General features: G+C 44.9%; 2 protein-coding genes across 2 annotated transcripts; one reads left to right on the top strand and one right to left on the bottom strand.

Annotated features, from left to right (window-relative positions):
• On the top strand, nucleotides 1-2,704 carry trim35-13 (tripartite motif containing 35-13). The gene is made up of 6 exons (XM_080008907.1): nucleotides 1-377; nucleotides 1,052-1,147; nucleotides 1,251-1,481; nucleotides 1,598-1,620; nucleotides 1,717-1,835; nucleotides 2,110-2,704. The coding sequence occupies exons 1-6, from the start codon at nucleotides 159-161 to the stop codon at nucleotides 2,646-2,648; spliced, it is 1,227 nt and encodes a 408-aa protein (XP_079865033.1). The 5' UTR covers nucleotides 1-158; the 3' UTR covers nucleotides 2,649-2,704.
• Nucleotides 2,705-2,856: 152 nt separating this feature from the next.
• On the bottom strand, nucleotides 2,857-15,706 carry slc27a1a (solute carrier family 27 member 1a). The gene is made up of 13 exons (XM_080008906.1): nucleotides 15,345-15,706; nucleotides 14,288-14,455; nucleotides 13,567-13,961; nucleotides 12,097-12,264; nucleotides 11,399-11,468; nucleotides 11,176-11,267; nucleotides 10,977-11,086; nucleotides 10,663-10,872; nucleotides 10,106-10,232; nucleotides 5,474-5,611; nucleotides 4,750-4,914; nucleotides 3,948-4,094; nucleotides 2,857-3,850 (listed from the first exon to the last, which is right to left on the bottom strand). Exons 2-13 carry the CDS (start codon nucleotides 14,452-14,454, stop codon nucleotides 3,693-3,695), a joined length of 1,947 nt encoding a protein of 648 aa, XP_079865032.1. The 5' UTR covers nucleotide 14,455; nucleotides 15,345-15,706; the 3' UTR covers nucleotides 2,857-3,692.
• Nucleotides 15,707-18,554: the final 2,848 nt, after the last annotated feature.

Here is an 18,554-nt window from a genome sequence, read left to right as displayed (position 1 = left end):
TCATTCGGAGGACGGACCCCCACCCGCTGTCCAATTTCCGGTGACGCCCTCAATCAGCCGGTGACGCTAACCCGGTAAACATCGGCTCCGCCAGGCTCGTCCCGAGAGGCGGCGCGGGGAAGCGCTGGTTCACGCTGCCGGCCCCCCGGGTCCCCCCCATGGAGCGCTTGGCGGCGAGCGCGGCGCTGGAGAAGGCCCGCGGCCCCTCCGAGGAAGACGGAAGCATGAATGACCCCGACAACTGTGCGGAACACGGGGAGAGGCTGAAGCTGTTTTGTCTGGAGGACTTGCAGCCCATCTGTGCCGCCTGCGAAAAGGCAGCCGCCCACGTCGGCCACAGGCTCTACCCCATCGCGGAGGGCGCTCAAGACTGCAAGGTAGGCAGGACCTCACTCGACTTCCATTTCATTCTACTTCTGTATGCATGCCTTGATATTGCCGATTGAGGAAACGCGGCAAACCCCGCAATTTCCCACGCTGCCCGTGTCGTTTGACCACTCGAATGAGTTAAGCAGCACTTTGTTTTCTGCTCCGATTCCCCAAAGGAAGCACGGAAGAAAGCTGCGCTTGCCGGCGAGCGCTTTGTGCTTTTCTTAACCTGCTTGACTGCCTGGCAGCATTATATTTAAAGGTGCTCGGCAGAGTTCATTGACATTCTAATTATAGATTCATATTTTTGGTCGGCTGCAGCGGGGAGGCTGAAACGAGACTCCCCTAGGGTTTCTGAAACACGTGACGCCGCATTCGGGTCCGCGCCCCACCTGTCAACTTCTGTCTTTTCTTAGAAACCGGAAAAATGCATCGAGCGCATCAAAGCTCGTGGGCTAAATCAGTCTATTCCCCCCCCCATAACCTCAGCTCCTCTTTTAGAATCAAGCAGCAAGTCGGTAATTCTGCTGATGTTGCCATGACACTGCGGCCGCTCTATAGATTTGTCCGTGTTAGTCAGCGCTGTATTGTGCGGGGGAATGCAGCCGTTGAAAAGCCCACGCTGCCCGGCCTCCTTCCGGGTTGACCCCGTGTTGAAGTGTTGACGCCTTGTGACCTCCAGGAGGAACTCAAAAACGCATTGCTGCCTCTGAAAGACAAACTGCGGCTCTACAAGAAGGCGATCGCGGTGTGCGAGCAGTCGACGCTGCACATTAAGGTACCGCGCCCCCTCTCCCAGCGGAATTCATTTGACTCTTTAACTCTGTGGAAGCGCGTCGGCGAGAGAGAGAGAGAGAGATGAACCCTTTCGTGCCTTCCAGGACCAGTGCATGCACACGGAGAAGCAGATCAGGGAAGACTTTGAGGCCCTTCACGAGTTCCTGAAGAGAGAGGAGGCCGCCCGGCTGTCTTCTCTCCGGGCCGAGGAGGACGAGAAGACGAGGATGATCAGTCGAAACATGGAGGACCTGAGCGACCAGCTGACCGCGCTCGCCGACACCGTCAGAATGGCGGAGCAGGAGATGAGAGCTCCTGCCACCTCCTTCCTGAAAGTAAACAACGCTTGATGCTTAGCCGCTTGGAAGTGCACCTCTAAGTCGATTACGTCATTATAATGCTTGTGTACAACCACACGGTTTAAGCTTATCTCCCTCTGTTTGCTTTTCAGAACTACCGGGACACAATCAAGAGGTACCAACGTGCTTGATTTCGGGCGTGTGTGGAAGGCTTCTGTTGAGGAAATATCTACGAACGAATCTATTCACCCGACGTCTCGAAATCTTTCAGAACCTGGCGAGGGCCCTCGGACCCGCAGATGGTTTGTGGCGCGCTGGTCGACGTGGCGAGCCACTTGGGCTCTCTGAGGTATAAAGTGTGGGAGAAGATGAAGAGGATCGTTAGATACAGTGAGTGACTTCTTTGTGAATGTTCATCCGACAGTTTACGGACCGCAACTTACTACGCTGGTTTTATCAAATTCACCGTGGCGGACCCCACCGCCAACAATGACAAACAGCACAGAGGAGCACACACATAACACAAATCAATTGAATTGAGGTTTCTTAAAGTGTATCAGCTAAATAAAGTATCCACTATGGGATTTATTATTTTATTTTTTTCCAAAATAATCTTGTGGATTTCCACTTTGATATGCTAAGCCGTTTTATTTTCAACGCTAAGCACCGGTGACCCTGGACCCCAACACGGCGGCGTGCTGCTTCACCATGTCGGAGGACCTGACGGCCGTGCAGTGCTGCACCCAGACCTTCAAGCTTCCCGACAACCCGGAGCGCTTCGACATCAGCGCAGAGATGCTGGGTGCGGAGGGCTATCCCTCCGGGCGCCACAGCTGGGACGTGGAGGTGAAGGAGAACACCTACTGGGTGGTCGGCGTCGCCAGCGAATCCATCAACAGGAAAGGCAAGCACGTGCTGACGCCGGCGGAGGGCTTCTGGACCATAAGGTTTCGCAACGGCGAGCACAAGGCCTGCACGGCGCCTTGGGCGCCGCTGACCATGAGCAAAGCGCCACAAGTGATCAGGATAGTGTTGGACATGGACAGAGGCAAGGTGACCTTCTACGACCCCAGAGAGAGGACGCCCCTCTACACCTTCACCGACGTCATCACACCCAGAGCCTTCCCTTACTTCTGCACTGCCTGCAAACAGCACCCGCTCAAGGTCCTCAATACCAGAATATCCCTGTCCGTGGAACGCTGAGTCTGCTTTTGAGAAATGCTGAGGAGGAAGTGCTTGCAAGGCCGCCATGGAAACGCAAACGTCGTTATGTGGTTGTTTCCTCAACTTGAAAAGTAACTCACTGTTATCGTGATGCGATGCTGTGTTAGGGGGCAGGTCACTGTACGAGATGGTTAATAAAGCGGGAGCAGCTTATGTCTCATTATGAAAAGCACTCATGAAGACCAGGTAGGGTTAAATATATTTAATGAGTCACAACCAAATAAATGTTATATGAGTTAAGAGCTCAGGCTCACAATTATTTAAACCTACAATATTATAATCATAAGACATCTCAAAGAGTCATAGTGTGTGACCGAGCATTGCAAAATCTGACAAAATATGAACCTCTCGCGATATTAACATTATTTAGAATTCCTTTGTTGAAACAAAAAAATATTTATGGTTAAGATTTTTAAAAATAGGAAGTCAAGTTTTATCTAAGGCACGTACAGTAACAACTTCTGTTTGCAGACCCGTGCCGGTCCATTTATCTTCATTTCAAACACGGTAAGAGGAATTCGTCTCTCATCAATAAGTAACATCTGCATAAAAAAACAACAACTATACCTCTAGTTAGTGTTTGATCTGGGGGGGCAAGTGTGCTGTGCTCCAAGTTTCACTCTTTGCAGCCTCGGCGTCGTTCAGACAACGGAGGCGTGCCTTCGACACGTGACACTCGGGTATTGCTTTCGCCTCCGCAGACCCAACTGTTCCTGCGGCGGATTTCATAAAATGAGGCGCTTTTTGCAATCGGGAGACAAAAGTCGTCTGTGTTATAGTCCGATCTCCTCAAGTGCGAACCACATGATGTCGGCTTTGTGCACGGAGCTTTAAAAGAGAAGATGAAGTGTTTGTTTGTCTATACTAGGAGCAGGAAGCCATTAAGGAACATGGGAATGAATGCCCTCGCACTGAGTCCCGGGGGTGTGTTTCATACAGTGTTAGAATGTGACTGATAAACAGAATATGTGGCTGCCTGTAGCTGAAGTCGCCCTGTGGCGTCGCGCCGAGACCCCCTGCCGCTCATAGGCACATCCTTCCCTCCAGCACGGCGGCGTACAGCTCCTCGTCCACCGGCTCATAGCGGCTCACCCTGGAATTTAAAAAGTAGATCTGGTCCGTGGTGAGGCGGGGATCGAACCCTTCCCTCTGCAGCCTGGTTTTCTGGATTTTAAAAGTACCTGTGAGGAAATAAAGAAAATCCACAAGGTTGGGGCTGTTCTTTTTGTGTTGTTTTTAAGTCGACTCGGAAGGGTGTCTCGGGCTGGGCGTGTTTACCTGTGGTGTCCATTTGGGGGGAGATTCGTAGGAACACAGGGCGGGCGTATGGGGGCAGAGCTTGTTGGACCTCCCTCAGGAAAGCAGAACAATCAAAATTTCCAGTGGAGTCGGCGATGGCGGCCATGCCGGCTTTCCCCTCGACGCCTGATAGAGGGAATCAAGATAAATGCTTGATTAGTTAAAACATAAAATAGCCAAACACACAAACACTAGCATTATCCTGCAAGGACAAAAATAGAAATGTGGCTATCCTTAGCGCTCGAGCGGGGGTTCCCAAACTGGGATCTGCGGCCCCTTAAGGGTCCTCGAAGGAATTGCAAGAGGTCTGCAGCAAAATGTATTATTTAATATCTTTTTTTATTTCATATAACATTTTTGTGATGAGATAGATAGAAAGATAGACACTGAATCTAAATATACTGCATATTTTTTAAATATTCTGATGTTATTTACATTTTAATATATACTTTGTGAAATATATATAAGAAAATCACGTTATACAATAAAAATACATTATAATTGTTTTAATATATACATTTACTCCACCAAACGAATGAGGGTAACTTTCTCTCTGTGTTATTTTCCACTTTTTGTCCATTTAATTTAAATGTCAAACTACATAAACAAATAACACCAAAAAAACATAATATGCATTTTTCCTTTTTCCCAGACTGAACTTGGTCTTCCAATGGTGGATTTTGCCCTAAAAAAGTTTGGGAACCCCTGCGCTAGACCCTGAGCTTCATACAACAGATTCTCATCAACTTTATTTCATCAAGTATTCAAAGTTAGGCGTCACCTGGCACGGTCACCCCGTAGACAGCCACATCTGCTTGACCCAGAAGCCCACTCAGCGTGCCTTCCACTTCGGTGGTGGAAACATTTTCCCCACGCCAGCGGAACGTGTCTCCGCTACGGTCCCGAAAGTACATGTAGCCCAATTCATCCATCACCAGCACGTCCCCTGTTGCAAAAAGGAGAGAAGGTCCTTTGGTATTAGCATTGGTAAAAGTGCTGTAAACACGCACCACTATGAGTTGACATCTTTTGCTTACAAGTACAGTATATGAAAGATATCATATAAGAATATTTTTCCATTGACTTGGCCCGTGTTAACTTTTCCGCCAATTAAAAAAAACACATCAACTGTCAAATGCTTTTACCCATTCTTCAAGTACGGCTTCATTCCTTTGTGGGTCTTTGGTATGGAGAGCCGCCATCAGCAACATAAGTCGTAAATCAATGTCTTTTAAATGAAGTTGTCACAGCTACTTATTTTTCTATTTTCTTTTCATGTCAACAACACTACAGAGGTTTCCCCAAAACATCAAGAATACTTAGTTCTAGTCTGTGAAGAAGAATATAAATAAATATATAAATGTAGAATAAAATAAATGCTATGTAATACATTAGAAAGTAGGCAAAAAACAATCCTTAAAATGTCCTTCAGCTTACTGTCAAGGTTGTGTTTATATTAGTATCGCTTTTGAGAAGAAACCGTGAATGAAATCTTGTGCTGCAACCTGATAGATATGCAGAATCATTCTTCTTAAAGACATTGTGTGCGATCTTCTTCCTCGTTGCGTCTTGGCTTGCGTAACCATCAAAGCGCCGTAACGGGTCCTGTTGGTTGATACGACCGACTAGGAGCCCGGGCTCCCCTGAGGGGGAAAAAACAAAATGGAAAGAAGAAAATCACAAAACATTCACTGCAAACCAATGTGACGATTCTTTTGGTCAATACTGACATCGTGACTATTTTGCATGACTACTCATTGACTTTGGAAACATCATGCATTTATTGAACTTAAAAAAAACAAAAACAAAAACAAACTTGTATTTTTTAACACTGAAATTTCTTGAACTTAATTCAACTGAAAAACAAATTAAAAAAAAATGTTTAAATTTGATAAATAAATAAACTATAATATATACATATATATTATAGTTTATATATTGGAGCAGACTGAAGGACCAGAGGTGACTGAAAATCGCAGATTCTTTCTTTAATCGCTCTCCTTTTGGGGCGATGGGGGCCACGCCAGGCCGGGTTTGGGAGGAGGGCAAGTTTGAGTTCAAATTGGTGTTTGTGGAAGAGCTGCCACGTCAGCTCCGGGGGGCCTCATTACTGCTGCAGAGAGCGGAAAGGAATGCGCCACAATAATCCTTTTATCTCAATTATCTTGTTTTCAAAATCACTGGAAGCCAAAATCGTAGCTGAGAATAAATTTTGATCAATCAAAAAGTCCTACATAATGATTTGTAATGACTTTTTTGTAGCCATGCACAGATTGTGAAATTCTGGGATGATACCGATATGTTGAGAAAATAACAATTTGGCTGATTTCTGATGCGAATATCAACGTTTTCCGAGTTCCCCTGAACGCAGCATCACTTACAGTTTTCCGAGTTCAAATGAACGCAGAATCACTTCCTGCTTTGTGCGATGCAGAGAACCGTGTCCGCGTCTAAAATCGCTCACGGAGGAGTCGTTCTCTCAGATAAAAAAAAAAAAATACTAAAATGGGTCGCCAAATACGTGCCACGTTCCAGTATATTTGCCACACATGCCAAACCTACTTTGCCAGTCGTTAATATACCTGGTTGGCCCCCCCGAGTAAAGACTACGTGTGGTGCAGGAGCCAAAAGCACCTTAAACCAGTGTTTCTGAAATAGTGGGGCGCGCCCCCCTGGGGGGGCTCGGAGCGATGCCAGGGGGGGGCGCTGTGACCCCGGGGAACATGCTTTTTTTTGCCGCATGTAGGGGTTTTTTTTGCACCGAACAAGAGCACAGCTGGAGAGCAGGAGGAGATACGAAGTGCAGATAACAAACCCTTAAGAGACACAATGGAAAAATATTTGACAGGGATGAAAAGAAAGGCGGCGAGAGACGGAGATAATGAGACAAACCTAAGTCTCCCGAAAGCTAAGACGAGGAAATATGACGAAGCGTATGCAGCGCCTGGCTTCACTTTGACCACGGAGGGAGACGAGGAAAGAGCGGTATGTTTACTGTGTCTAAAAAAGTTGGCAGCGGACAGCATGGAGCCAAATAAATTAAGGCGTCACTTAAAGACATTACACCCCAATCAGGCTGATAAGCCGCTTGAGTTTTTTTCAGCGAAAACGTGCCGAATATTGCCAACAATCGTCCCGCTTTGTGAATGCTACTTCAGTAAACCAGAGAGCACTGTAAGCGTCATATAAGGTGGCGTACCAAACTGCTCAGTGCAAAAAACCCCACTCCATAGCAGAGGAGCTGGTACCGCCTGCAGCATTAGACATGGTCTCTGTTTTGCTGGATGACGCAAGTGCTGCAAAAATAAAAACCATCCCTCTGTCCAATGACACTGTCGCCAGACGTATAAATGACATTGCTAATGATCTTAAAGAACAGCTGGTAGATCAACTCAAAGACAAACGTTTTGCCTGACAGCTCGATGAAACAACTGACAGCAACAAAGACTCTTTGTTTATCGCTTATGTATGTTTTGACATGACGAACTCCCTGTGTGAGGATCTACTTTTTTGTAGATATGTCAGAGATGGAGCCACAGCTGAAGAGCTATTCAAAATGCGGCACTGCTTCCTGACTGAGAACGAGCTAAAGTGGGAGAACTGCATCGGTGTTTGCAGTGATGGTGCACAGATCATGGCAGGGATGAGAAAAGGACTTGGGGGCGCTCATCAAGAAGGCCTCACCTAATGCTGAGCGGACACACTGTGTTATACACAGAGAAGCACTGGCATCAAGGCACCTTTCCTCTGAATGAAGTGAGGTTATGACTGACATTGTAGGTGTAGTCAATTTTATAAAGACCAGACCACTAAAAACAAAGAGTCTTCTCTGCTATCTGTGAGGAGATGGGAGCTGAACATCAAGCTGTGCTGTTTCACAGTGAAGCAAGGTGGCTGTCACCAGGAAAAGTCTTGTCCCGAGTTTTTGAGCTCAGAGAGCAGATAAGAATGTTTTTTGGAGCAGGAGCAAAAGTATGACCTCGCAGAAAAATGTAGTGATGAGAACTTCCTGGCAAAACTGGCCTACCTGAGTGACATATTTAGAAAGCTAAATGAACTAAATCTACAGCTTCAAGGGAAAGATAGACACCTCCCTCAGGTCACAGACAAGTTCAGCTCTGTCACTGGAAAGCTTGCAATGTGGGGCAGGCGACTTGATGAAGGAAATACTGATTCCTTCGAGAACCTGCATGAATTTGTTGACACTACCATCTATGATGCCACCTCAGTGATCCCACACATTAAAGAGCATATTTCATCACTGATGGGATTCTTTAAAAAGTACTTCCCTGAAAACAGTTCCCAATATGACTGGGTGAGAGATCCTTTCAATGTACCAGCTCCAACTGGTTTCAGCTCTGCAGAGGAGGGCCAGGTCACTGATATGACGTCTGGCTCCACATTGAGAGTGAGGTTCACATCACAGACACTGAGTGAATTCTGGCTGAGTGTAGAGAGGCAGTATCCAGGGCAGAGGGCCATGAAAAGGTCTTCTTCCTTTTGCAACATGTTATCTTTGTGAGACAGGCTTCTCTGCTGTTGCTGCACTGAAGACCAAGTACAGGTCCCAGCTAAACATTGAGCAGGAGCTGAGAGTTGCAGTATCATGCTTCAAACCCCGCTTTGAAAAGCTGTGCACTGCAAAACGTGCTCATTGTAGCCATTCAGCCTGACTTCCTCATGTCGATAAAAAAAAAAAAAATCAGCACAAATTGTTTTATTTTATTTATTTTTGTTTTACAGGTCAAAGTGTTTTATATATTGTGCTCCTGAGTTAATGTTGATGATCAATTTGAATTTATTATTATCTATTGATTATATTGAATTTTATTTTTCAGTATCAGATGGTTCAAAGTGTTTCATATATTGTGCTCCTGAGTTAATGTTGCTGATCAATTTGAATTTATTATTATATTTTGATTATATTTAATTTTATTTTTCAGTATCAAGTGGTCAAAAAATGTTTACAGTTTAAATAAGGATTTTTTTGTTTTCTTTAATGTTAATAAGGATACAATGTTATGCAGAGGTGACTTATAACAATTTTATAGACAAATGATACTATTTACAGTCGCGGCAGAGTTAGGGGGGCGCGAAATGTTTACTTCTTCCAAGGCGTAACAGAAAATAGTTGAGAAGCTCTGCCTTAAACATATGTGTGTTAATTATACATTCAAGTGTTGTTTACATTCACATTATATGTAGAAATGATATTTACATAAATAACACGGATTGAAAACTCTCCTGCCAATGATGTTTACAATAGACGAGTTTAGGAAACCTATTTTTGTCCTTCCTTTGGTTCCGCTCTTCCAAATACAAAGTCATTGCACTTTTACCCTTTTGGTCCCTCTGCAGTTTCCATAGTCCAAGCTGTGATTTGACCCTTTTTGTCCTTCCTGTCGCTCCTTACTTCCTCACGTACACACTAATAGGGTTTGACTTCAGCTGCCCATGCTAAAAACACGCTCCGCTCTTCTCCCGTTTCGAGCGGCTCTTTGAGTCGTCTCTCCCCTGTAATGAGCTGGGGGAGACGGCGGGGTTTCAGAGGCGGAGCAAGTGTTTGATGACCGTAGTTGTAGTTGTGTGATTTAAGGAATTATTATTTAACGTTGGACTATTACTTAAATTGTGGAACTTCGAACACTCCCCCCCCCCCATCTTTTTTGATACTGGATGTGGAAGTATTTTCCAAGTAACCAGCTGTTTCAACCACCACCTAAACAACACTCAGCTCCCACATTTAGGAAACACTGGATTAACATCGGTGAATGTCATCTCATTTGCAGATAGGCCGGCGGCAGTGAACAAGGGGAATATCGGCAGATACCGATGTATGGTCGATAAATCAGTGCAATCCCTACTTTTTTTCTTGTCAAATGTTAACTTTTAATCCCGAGAGCATCGTTATATCATTGGATATAACACGACACAGGCATGACCCCGATGGGAAATAACAAGGCCACACAGGAAGCGATGGCGTTAACGTGGTTCAAAAACAAGCACGGCGATCGGTGCCTCCGGAAACCAGCCGATGGGAGGAGTTGAAAGATTGCGACAAACAAAACACGTGAAGAGGCCGTTCAGTCCATTCGTGGAAATTAGGAAATTGGTATTTGACTTGCGGCAACTCTTACCAGGGCCACAGGGCATGCAGAGCCCCTGTCCGTCCCGAACCAGCTCCATGGTTTCCTCGTCCACCTTCACCAGACGAATGGGGTACACGTTGGGGAGGATGCGACTGTTGAATCCACACGCTCCCACCTGGTAAGACATCAGCAGCCCAGTGATCCAACGAGTTTTGGAGTAGTTTCAGTTGAGTACAAAAAAATGTGAACTACAATTTTTGCAATTGAATAATCAATTTAGTGATGTTGCATGACAATTTGTGAAAATGAGACATGAAAACATGTGATATTTTACAGCGTCACCAAAATGCGAACGCTTGTCTCCGGTCTATATTATCGAATCAAAAGTTGTGATTCAGGTTCCAGGGTAAAAGAATTTCAAAATGTCCGTTTGTGTTTGGATAACTTCACAGGTTTTACCATAAATTGAACACTGAATATTTCTCCATATCGTGCAGGCCTAGTGTTGAATCCAATAATTGGAAAAAAATAAAAAATTAACAGTCAATCAACAATGAATTCTTTATGACCCAAACGTCAGCTGCAGCTGTAATACCGTGACTGACCTTTCCGTCCATATTGGCGATGCTACAGTTACACTCGGTCGCGCCGTAGAACTCTCCCACCCGGGCGACCCCGAAGCGCTCGGTGAAGGCCTCCCAGACGCTGGGACGCAGCCCGTTCCCGATCGCCAGGCGAACCCGGTGACCCTTCTCCGACGGCCGCACCGGCTGGGACAGGAGGTAGCGGCAGATTTCTCCTATGTACTGCACCACCTGCGGTCGATGAATAAAACAAACCATCAAGGCAAAAAAAAACTAAACATTACAAATAATAAATTTTACAAAATAAATAAATTCATATTTATCTATTTCCTTACGGTACAGTTGTGCTTGATGCAATCTTCCCAGAAGCGACTGGCGGAGAACTTCTTCTTCACCACCACGGTTAAGCCGTGGATAAGACACTGACCCACTCCCATGATGTTCCCTGAGCGTGAAGAGAAGCTCATATTTAGGGTCCAGCAGCAGAGTTTTGACGAAGTTTGATGTTTCATAGCTGAGGACACCTTTACCCACCGGCGGAATGATAGAGGGGGAGGCAGTCATAGATGATGTCATTCGGACACATTCGGAAGGCAAAATACCCAAAAGCAGCAATCCGGTAATAACTGTTTGTAATGGAGACAAGTAAATTCAATTTGCCGTGCATGAGCATTAACATTTCAAGCAGAGTGATCATTTTCTACAGGAAAAAAACAAAATAAAACAAGACGGTTTGGTGAGTTTAGTGAAAACGTACCGACTGTGTACTACAATAGCAGCCTTTGGCAGACCTGTAGTGCCAGATGTATAAATGTAAAACAGCCTATCTGTAGAACAGAATAAAGACACACATTATAAACGTAGCCATGAGGCTTATTTTCCAGCGGTGATAATGTATGAATGCCCAGTTGAAAATGCCCAAGCACTCATTTTCTTTCAATTTCCAATTTCTCTGGATCTGAGGGAAAACAAACTAACAAACGAAAACATTTGGCTCATAACTCAAGTAGTTTGTCATTTCAACGTTTAGGTACACACAATTATGAAATACTGTTATGAAGTCACAGACTTAAAACATGACAGACTCCAGGAGAGCGGAGCAGCAGTTGGACATTTAGGATTCAGAGAGCGCGCACCTTAATCTGTCGATCGGATCTAGCATTTATTGTTTCAGCCACACAGAGAAAAATGTCAGGAATTGTCAGGAATATCAAACGAACAATATCTCCAATAGGTTCTGCCAGACAACCCTTTTGGTCAGGCACACAAATGCTCATTTGAAGGAGAGATTTCAGATTAGAAAGGAGGCCGACAGACTGGGGGGGGGGGGGGGGGGGGGGGGGGGGGCAATGAGAAAAATATCAGACATCTTGAAATGGAATATTAAAAAGGTAATTTCCCCTCACATTAAGGCGGGATGAAGTAAGGAGCGGTAGGGGGGGGGTTTGGACTCACCATTGAAGCCTTTGGGGACCCGGCAGGGGGGCGGGGGGAGTCTGGAAGTCGAGGCCAGGATGGGGTCCAGGTGTTGGGTGCCCAGCGCGGCCAGATGCTCGCCACTCGGCTCCCCAGTGCAGAAGCGCATCATGGACGGGCTCAGCGCAGAGCTGACCTCCAACATGGCTGACGTTCAGTCGAAGGGTTAATAACGAAAAAAGGAAAGAAGACAAGATATTAAACCCCAGGGGGAAACTCGGGTGAAGTCAAGAAAGCCATTTAATTATTTGTTATTTGAGTGTGGCGGGAAGAAATGAATACATTGTGGAATATATTCACTTTAAACGGTTTAAAAACTAAAGACAATAAATGTTATTCCTATATGAAAACTGTGACTCGATTTTCCTAAATAACACTTAAATCACTTTAGATGGCTTTCAGCTAGTTCCACAGCCCACAATGCAGAAAACAAAATAGATCAGAGTTCACCTCTTTATAATATTATTAAAATCTTTGTGAGCCAAACAAGCCCTCAAAGGCAATCAGGTGACTGGAAAAGGAAGAAGGGCAAACATTTGAAAGACAGAGAGGGATAGTGAAGCTATTTGAACAGAGAAATTATAACAATAATAATGATTAGATGCATTCTGATTGGTGTCACACTCAGGCCAAGACACTGGCGATGGCGCAGTTGAAGTGTTGATTAAAGAAAAACAAGGTCAAAGACAAAGGACGTGTTGATCCCAGAGTGACATCGGGACCAGAGGAACACAATGTGGACTGTAGATGACCCTCAATGCTCGTGGGTAGTCACATTTATTATAGAATACCCAAATGTTACGGGAATTTCAAACCAATGTTACAAATGTTGCAATAAAAAAAAAAATCATCAGTCGGGTTAAGGCAATTTAACCATTGAAGTTTCATGTTTGAATATTCAATGTGAATGAATGGCTGTTCTGCAATAGTTAAGACATGCATTATGAATCAACCTGAAATTTCAATACATTTCTCAATTTATCTTCCCTTTTACAAAGCACTGAAAGGCCAGTGCTCTACATGCAAAGGTTAAACAATAGCTGACAAAACAAAATGATAACTACTATTTCCATCCGGGGATGTATAAAGTACGTAAAATATCCGGCCTGGGTAGTGTTTTACATTGACTCTGACACTGTCGCTCACTGCCAAAGTAAATGTACGTGCTAGCAAATGGTAAATATGTTCTGATTGGCCTGGCATGCCGGCAGGGAAGGTAAATGTATATATTTATTGCAATTTAAGGTTGTTTTCTCACCGTGTTAAGAGCTACAGGCACGACACTACAGAGAATTATACAGTGATTCTTTAAACATCAACACTGAATTAAGCAGCTGTAACAATGACTACATAACTCATTCAATACTTTCCAGTGTTTTGGAAAACCTTGTTGAGGAAAATCCCAAACCTGGGACGTTTCCCCGGCCAGACCCCTCCAGCCGGTCTTACCGTCGGCCAGCTCAGCGCCGAACACGATCCCCCGTGACTCCGACACCCCGACGCAGTGCAGGAGGGCGTCGCGCCGCAGGTTGAAGTTGATGAGCGCCGCCTCCACGCCCACCTTGGCGAAGCCCAGCCACAGCGCCACCTGCAGGGGGCGGCTCTCCATGAAGAGCGCCACCACGTCGCCGGACGCCCACCCCTGAGCGTGCGCCCACTGGGCCACGGCGTTGGAGATCTGGTCCAGCTGGCTGAAGGTCCACGTCTCCCCCGTGGCCTCGTAGATCAGCGCTGCCTTCTCCGGGTAGAGCTTGACCGTCTGGGCGAAGATGGAGGGGATGTTGCCTCCGCTGTGCATGTAGCGCCACAGCGCCAGCTTCACCCGCAGGAGCACATACAGGCCACTGGAGAGGGTTTCGCAAGGAGAGACAGGGGGAGAGAACGTGAACGTTACCAAGGTTCTGGAGTACACGCTTCAAAAATCGAGTACAGCATTGCGCCATTCAGGGTACAAGGGTACTAAGGTACACTCGTTGCGCCCTTGGCATGGGTACTGATTTGTAATTTTCTACCGCTGGTGACAAATTTGTACCTCACTGGTGGCACAAAAGTGGTACAAACTCAGGCCTTTACACGGTACTGCCGGCGTGATAAGCGATCGTACCCCTAAAGGTACACTGCTGTACTCGATATTAACTTGACTTTGACCCTTTTCACGTCTGCTGCCTACTTGAGGTCTCGCTTGGCAGTCCGCACTGCGATGTAGAGGTATTTCCAGCTGCTGGTGCCCAGGTAGACCCCGAGGCCCGCTGCTAGACTCCAGGACCAGGACACCCCAAACAGACGCAGCAGACCCAGGGACCCCAGAGACGCTGATGCACTCGCCACATGGCGCATTCTAGCCATGGAGCAAAGCAAGAAAAAAATAAAAATAAATCACAGGTTAAGGAGGCGCAGTGAGGACCGGTCCCGGACACATTTAAGTGAAAGGGGTGTCATGCACGGTATTTTGTTTGGTTAACAGTTTGTGTAATCTTAACAGTAGCATGACTAACGAGATAAAAATGAAAATAGACAACGGGTAAACAGTTGGAACTTGGGAATCTGTTGCGTAACGGGGATGAGTGTAGTGAGTGAAAGGTTTGGAACAGGTGTGTCAAACTGATGTCAGGGTTGTTAAGTTGGAATCGCGCAAATTAAATCACAGTCACGTCCCTTCGATAACAAAGTGTTTCATGTTATGAACAAGGTTGACTCTAACATCTTAGAAACCCGAACTGAACTGCACTTGATCCAGCTGCATCAGTACTACTTGCACACATATAGATGCAGGGGCGTCTGCGGGTGTCAGAGAGTAAAACGTTACACTTCTGAAGACTCGTTTTAACAACATTTATGACTCAATTATTAGGTGCTGCAGCAGGAGGTTGAGAACATCAGGAAAGTTCTCAGATGCAGAAGAACTTGACTATTTTTGACTAGAATAATATATATATATATGGATGAATGGAATCAGAGAAAATGTTTACGTGTAAGACTCAAGTTTAAGACTATTTAATGACTTTTTGAGGCACACCCATCGCAAAACACAATCAAATGCATTCGAACGACTTTTTAAGGAGCTGCACACACCCCGATGGCAGCTTTAGGTTAAAGCCTCTTTCACACACGCCATTGTATTACATGGTACCGTAATGTACACAGTAGCAGAACTGACGACACAATCCCCCACCCCCCGGTTCAGTCTAACGGCTTAGAGCATATACAATCAAATAGCATGGTCTTACCTACGAGTCCCAGGGAACCGGAGCGATGTCACCTTTCACCCACTAACGCTGACAGTTCAAGCCACGGAACTAGTTAGCGAGATCAGACCCACGCTGAGTGAACATAACTAATACTAAAACGCTCAACAACGATAAGTACAGCTTCTGAATATTACGGTTATAGTTTTCAGACTTCCCTAGTCGTCAACACGGTTGTAGTAGTGAGACACATCCCAGACGCTGTGTTTGTCAATATTTATGAATCCGCGTTGAAGAGTTGGAGAGTCAAATATTCTCCGGGTTACTTCCGAATAACCGCAAATCTGCTTAAATTGACTGAAAACGGACAACGCAGTGAACGGCGCTAGACACTGCGCTCCATATTGAACGGAGTCAATCGCTCCCTGCTGGAACCCCGCCCAGTTCAAGATGTCACCCGCAGCGAGCTCGGCCATTGGATGATCCGGACATCCGTCGAGCCTCTGCTGGATTTTTATTGGCTGGAATAGACCCCGCCTATTTTTCCTGAGCTACGTCATCTCGGCCGCTGTAACGTGCAGGTGCACTAAAATCGACGCCCTGCTAATGTGTCTAAATGTATTTAATTGATTAAATTAAATGAAATTGAATTAAATTCAATTGGTTGCTTCCGCTAACCTCAGTGTTAAGGCTCTTATTTTTGCTCCTTCCAACACATTTTGTTTTTAATTTCCCTTTTTTAACTTTACATACTATTTTTCGACTGTACAGCCTGTCTTTTTCAGTGCAATAATCTATCTATCTATCTATCTATCTATCTATCTATCTATCTATCTATCTATCTATCTATCTATCTATCTATCTATCTATCTGTCTATCTATCTATCTATCTATCTATCTATCTATCTATCTATCTATCTATCTATCTATCTATCTATCTATCTATCTATCTACCATCTATCATCCATCCATCCATCATCCATCTCTCCACCATCTATCATCCATCCGTCCGTCATCTATCTCTCCACCATCTATCATCATCCATCCATCCATCTATCATCATCCATCCATCCATCCATCCATGCATCCATCCATCTATCCATCCATCTATCTTCTCACCTCATCATCACCCAGCTTGAATAAAATAACGTCTTCTTTTTACAGTTTCAATATTCTATTCACACAGAAGTAACATAGAACCTGTTCCTTTGTAATCCTTAAAAACCATGGTTCTTGTGTATTTATCCCTTTGTACCAGTCAGTGCAGACTGAATTCCCGTCTGTGTGGTTCTGGAGGAGCTGCTTAGTCTCAAAGGGAGTATGTCCCTGTTAAATGCACAGTGAAAGCTGTGCAGCACAGTGAGCGCTGTGCAGCACAGTGAAGCACTGCAGAACTATGCAGCACTGTGCAGCACTGTGAACGCCGTGCAGCACTGTGAACGCTGCTCTCCTGAGTAAGATTCAAACCCAGCGGGTGCAGGGCCCGGTTCTCAGAAGCCATTCTCAAACCCGGGAAACCATTCCCTCTGAGGAATTCAGCTGATGCAAGGATGTGGATCCGTTGATGCAGAGGGACACGGCTCTGTAGACGACTGCAGTACTTTTCTCAAAACTAGTCAAGAGGTGATGTGAAGTGATCCTCACGAGGAACGCACACGCAGGGAACCACAGCGATTCCCGCCAGTTGTGCCATCGTCTCCACATCCAGAGTAACAAGTGTCGGAGGGCGACTGGGGCGAGCAGCGACGTTCACGGCGCTCTGCGGACGCTTGCTTGACGCTCCTGGGCGGCTGAAAGAAAACGACCCATTTTGTGTCCCTCGAAAGAAAACAACTCCTCTGTAAATCTGAATAAACAATAAAAACAATTAAAACGTCTTGTAATTTAGTTCCCATTATAGATCTCGTAACATATAAACACATTCAAACCTTTTCTTTTGTTTTTAAACACTTTAATTTGGCAATTTTTTTTATGGGCAGCCATTCCTAGCCATGTGGTAAAGCTCATGACACCACAGGGCATGCATTCACGAGAGGTTTTAATGTTATATATCGTCACCTTCCTAAAATAATGGCATATGTCATTTTTTGACAAAAGTTATTTTTTGGCCTAAATCATCTCCTCATGATGCTGGCCACCTCTGGTAAAATCGTCCACCTCCTCAGTACGTCAATAATCATCTATTGTCATAACCTTTTTGAATGAAATCATTAATAAATATAATATGTTTTTTTTCCGTTTTTTGTGTTTTCTGAAAAACCTGAAAAAACGACGTATGCCATTATTTTAGGAAGGTGACGATACATTTCAAAATTTCCAACAAATGACTTTTTAAAGCATGCTTTTGTGGTAACAGGGCTGAACCAGGGAGCTTGTCCCCCTCTGTCAGACATTATAACTCAAAGAAAATGAATTAAAAGAAGAGGACACTTACTCGTCCTTTCACCAACACAGACGATTTCACTTCATGGAAATGATGCAACTGTCGGAACTGTCCATCCTCTCGGAGGGGGTGTTTTCATAAGAAGTAACAGTGTTGATGACAACCTAAGGACCCGACTAAATTGTTTTTGTTTTTTTTCCAACATTTTACACATATTCAGGATAAAATCCATTCATGGGTAATGAAATGACACTTGAAGTTGAAGTTTTTATATAATAGTTTGACCGGTTATGGCCTCAAATAACAAGTAAAAGTATAAATATTGAGATACACAGGTATGAAAATGTTCTGTAAATCTGTAAATCAAGTGGTTAACATTTACACAGTATCCACAGTATCATCATCATTTTTCATAATCTTCCACGCTAAAACCTCCCAATAAAACTGTCTCCCAAAATATTCTGATGAGTCATGTTGAATTAAAGGGTTATCAGTGTCCTGTTCTAACTCCATTACACCATTAACTGTGACTTTAACAAGCAGTAAAACCAATACGGTAACTGTTGTCGACCCTGTGACGGAGGTGTCAGCCCTGAAACTTGAATAATATACAAATATAATTAAACAAGAAGAAGCTTTCATCACATGACACGCCACACTACAACACATGCACTTTGGATGGTGGCCTCTGCATTTGACCCATCCTGGCTTGTCCTTCTTCGGGGGGGGTGTGCCCGGGGACCTGGTTCCATATGTCCATTGCTGGTCAGACGATGATGTTGTTCATGTTTTTGGCTCATCTTTTATTATCACACACACACAGACGGAGGCCGTGAAATGTCCTTTTCCGCATTTTTCCCGTCAAGGCT

This window comes from Zeus faber (assembly GCF_960531495.2).
Source record: "Zeus faber genome assembly, chromosome: 11".
NCBI lineage: Eukaryota > Metazoa > Chordata > Actinopteri > Zeiformes > Zeidae > Zeus > Zeus faber.
The sequence above is the reverse complement of the archived record's forward strand: the minus strand, read 5'-3'. Positions and strand labels throughout refer to the sequence as shown.